Source organism: Triticum aestivum, chromosome 1A (genome assembly GCF_018294505.1).
Source record: "Triticum aestivum cultivar Chinese Spring chromosome 1A, IWGSC CS RefSeq v2.1, whole genome shotgun sequence".
In the NCBI taxonomy this organism is placed as follows: domain Eukaryota; kingdom Viridiplantae; phylum Streptophyta; class Magnoliopsida; order Poales; family Poaceae; genus Triticum; species Triticum aestivum.
Genome location: NC_057794.1, coordinates 461,035,882 through 461,039,976, shown reverse-complemented (window position 1 = coordinate 461,039,976; position 4,095 = coordinate 461,035,882). Strand labels below are relative to the sequence as shown.

General features: G+C 51.4%; 1 protein-coding gene across 1 annotated transcript; it reads left to right on the top strand.

Moving 5' to 3' along the window:
• Positions 1–1,281: 1,281 nt before the first annotated feature.
• LOC123056567 (pectinesterase) lies at positions 1,282–3,591 on the top strand. Its single transcript, XM_044479926.1, has 2 exons — positions 1,282–2,314; positions 2,555–3,591. Exons 1-2 carry the CDS (start codon positions 1,342–1,344, stop codon positions 3,250–3,252), a joined length of 1,671 nt encoding a protein of 556 aa, XP_044335861.1. The 5' UTR covers positions 1,282–1,341; the 3' UTR covers positions 3,253–3,591.
• The last annotated feature ends 504 nt before the right edge of the window (positions 3,592–4,095 follow it).

Below are 4,095 nucleotides of genomic sequence, written 5' to 3'. Positions count from 1 at the left end.
TTTTCCATGGTTGAGAGGTATATGCGTTGGATTTTTGCGTAGGATTATCCTATCTTTTTAGCCCTGTAATCTCGGTGTTTACGTGGCTTGTAACAGAATCTTTATTTTTTGATGAGACATGCATTACCATGCAAAAAGAAGGTTTGATCCTCTACATGCCTCATTTAAGGCATGCTATTCTTTTAGTAGAAAATGGCTTCATTAATACTGAAACACGGAGACTCTAGATTTTAGTGCATGATGTGTGAGTGTCTGACTATCATGTATGTATGTCTATGTTTAACTACGTGTTCACTAAAAAACAAATATTTTCAGCAAAAAACTATATTTAAATTAATTGGATGAAACATTTTGTAAAAAAAATATTTCTACTAGGAGATTAAGGTTATGGTTAGGTCTCAGTAGACTAAGACTTAACCAAGTCTAAATCAAGTGACATAACATATAAGAAAGAAAAAAGAAAAACAAAAATGAAAATTTTGCATGGACGTTAATGTAAGATCCCATGAATATAGCTTCGACTTAGACTTGGTTAGATTCAGTCGACTGAGATTTAGCAATCCCGGAAGATTAAACATTTTTATGTAGAGAAAGCACTACTCCCCTCTGATCCATGTTACTTGTCGCAGCTTTAGTACGACAAGTAATATGGATCCGAGTTAGTATTAAGTTTTCTCCAAATCTAAGAGAAGCAAGATAAAGATGATAGTACACGAAAAGAAGCATTCACGAATGGTGTATGGTTTTTGTGCTTTGGCACATATCAACTGAGTTTTGGCCCCATATCCGCTTTACATTTTTGTCCTGGTTTATTAGTTTTTATTTTGGCAATCCCCGACAGGGATATATAACCCAACCACACATAGGATTAACACGCATTACATATTACTCGCAAAAAAACCCAAAAAAACACACGCATTACATATTCCCCTAAACACACACATTGCACATGTCCAATGAATCACAATACATGTTGCTGTAATTTGTTAACCCATGGAAGAAGAAGTGTCATTTGATTGAATCCTACCAAACCAACCCATGCAAACGTCGCCTCCCCCGTGTAATGCATCACATGCATCTCCAGCTCGAGGGTTTGACTTGTCACTTGAGCAGTGCTTTCTTCTTTTTTCCTTGGCGTCACCGCCATCCAACCGATCGACCATCGTCCAAACGCGTTTCTTAATCAGGGACCCCAAAGACCAGCCAACCTTCCAAAAACACCACGACTCCTATCTTGCACACACCCACACTGAATCTGCTTATAAAAGGCCGGCGCAGCTCGTGCAATCGCCATCTCAAGCAGGGACACTGCACTTGACAACCTCGATCGCCATCTCAAACATGGCGGCGTACCACCCTGCCGCGGCGCTCTCCTTCCTCCTCGTGCTCTCGCTCTTCCTCCTGGCCCGCGCCGACCCGCCGCCGGCCACGCCGGTGCCGCCCTCCACGGCGTGCGACGACACGACGGACCCCGCATTCTGCCGCTCCGTGCTCCCGGCCAACGGCACCGGCAACCTCTACGCCTACGGCCGCTTCTCCGCCGCCAGGTCCCTCTCCAACGCCAACCGGTTCCTCGGCCTCGTCAACCGGTACCTCGCCCGCGGCGGCCTCTCCGGCGCCGCGGTCGCCGCGCTGCAGGACTGCCAGCTCCTCTCCGGGCTCAACATCGACTTCCTCTCCGCGGCCGGCGCCACGCTGAACACCACCAAGTCGGCGCTCCTCAACCCGCAGGCCGAGGACGTGCAGACGCTGCTGTCGGCCATCCTGACCAACCAGCAGACGTGCGCCGACGGCCTGCAGGCCGCCGCGTCGGTGTGGTCCGTGCGCAGCGGCCTCGCCGTGCCCATGGCCAACAGCACCAAGCTCTACAGCATCTCGCTCTCGCTCTTCACCCGGGCGTGGGTGCCCCGCGGCAAGGGCAGGAAGCCGAGGCCGGCGCCGTCGTCGTCCGCGAAGCCGCCTCGGCAGCGCGGGAGGGGCCTGTTCGACGCCACGGACGACGAGATGGTGCGCAGGATGGCGCTCGAGGGGGCCGTGGCGGCGGTGTCGGTGGCCGGCGCGGTGACCGTGGACCAGAGCGGCGCGGGGAACTACACGACCGTCGGGGACGCCGTGGCGGCGGCGCCGAGCAACCTTGGCGCCAGCAGCGGGTACTTCGTGATACGCGTGGCCGCGGGCGTGTACGAGGAGAATGTGGTGGTGCCCAAGAGCAAGAAGTATGTCATGATGGTCGGCGACGGCATCGGCCAGACGGTGATCACCGGCAACCGGAGCGTGGTCGACGGCTGGACCACCTTCAACTCCGCCACGTTCGGTGCGTTGCTCAATTTAGCTTCCTTTATCTTTACTCCGCTTTTGGCTTGGCTTCGTTTGAAAGTTTGGCCGTGCTATTTCTATAGTGCCGGTTGAAATGTACCTACCATTGACATGATCCCATGACACGACTGCCCAACATGTTCTAGAGCTTCTGTTGTGAGCTTGACTACACTTACGTTACTGCCTTGCATGATGAACGTGCTGGGCGCGTCCTAACTTTGAAGATTCGACCATGCAGCCGTGCTCGGGCAAGGGTTCGTGGCGGTGAACATGACGTTCCGCAACACGGCGGGGCCGGCGAAGCACCAGGCGGTGGCGCTCCGGAGCGGGGCCGACCTCTCGACGTTCTACCAGTGCAGCTTCGAGGGGTACCAGGACACGCTCTACACCCACTCCCTCCGCCAGTTCTACCGCGCGTGCGACGTCTACGGCACCGTCGACTACGTCTTCGGCAACGCCGCCGTCGTGTTCCAGGACTGCACGCTCTACAACCGCCTCCCCATGGCCGGCCAGAGCAACACCGTCACGGCGCAGGGCCGCTCCGACCCGAACCAGAACACGGGCACCACCATCCAGGGCTGCTCCATCGTGGCCGCGCCGGAGCTCGCCGCCAACACGGCCTTCGCCACCGCCACCTACCTGGGGCGGCCGTGGAAGATGTACTCGCGCACGGTGATCATGCAGTCGGACGTGGCCGGGCTCGTCGACCCGGCGGGCTGGATGCCGTGGAGCGGCGACTTCGCGCTCGCCACGCTCTACTACGCCGAGTACGACAACTCCGGCGCTGGGTCGGACACGAGCAGGAGGGTGAACTGGCCGGGGTACCACGTGCTCAACAGCACCGTCGACGCCGGCAACTTCACCGTCGCCAACATGGTGCTCGGGGATTTCTGGCTGCCGCAAACCGGCGTGCCCTTCACCGTCGGGCTCAACTGATCCATCATCTGACTCAGTGCACCAGACATTACAACATGCGCAAGAAATATATATTGAAATAGCTAGATATATATACAGAGAATAAAGTTCAAAGAATATATACCATGGAGGCAAATGCTTTAACTCATGAGTCTTTCAATTCTTACGTGTAGAATTGACAGATTCCAACTTTATATACTCCCTCCATCCGGAAATACTTGTCCCAGAAATGGTTGTATCTAGATTTGTTTTAGTTATAGATACATCCATTTTATTCATATTTAGGACAAGTATTTCCGGACGGAGGGACTAACTTATGGGTGGTAGAATGACATTTTAGTCACATTTTCCTTGTTCGTCCGATTACAATCTTGCACCTGGTTTTGTCTTCTGTTGGACAGAAGTAACTGAAATAATGCAAGTTTTAGTCAATCTGTCCTTTGTTGCTACCTTTTCAAATTTGCAGCGGGAAGAACTTGACCAAAATTTGTATAAGTTTTAGTTGATCTGTTGCATACGGTTAATGATCTGAATTTGTGTTAGAGGCGAGGAGAAAATCGAGTGGAAATTGTGCGAGGTTTAGACATTTTGTCCCATGTGCTTATTCTTTTGAATCTTTCTTTTGCGAAACTATTCTTTTGAATCCGAGTTGATGGCGGGTAGAAACCGACTAAAAATTAATCAATGCTGAGTAGAAATCAATCTCTTGCATGTGTCTGTTATTTTGAGTTTGTGCTAAAATCAGGGAGAAAACGACTAAAATTGTGCAAGTTCCAATGACATGCCCATGTGCTTATTCTTTTGGATTTGTGCTAAATGAGGGGACAAATTGATTGAAAATGTGAAATTTTAGTCACTTCTATC

What these genes read in the sequence shown, in the direction of transcription:
- LOC123056567 (XM_044479926.1), top strand. Translation starts at nt 1,342, where the DNA reads ATGGCGGCGTACCACCCTGCCGCGGCGCTCTCCTTCCTCCTCGTGCTC. An exon ending in CTTCAACTCCGCCACGTTCG is followed by an intron (nt 2,315 to 2,554) that starts GTGCGTTGCTCA and finishes TCGACCATGCAG; the next exon opens with CCGTGCTCGGGCAAGGGTTC.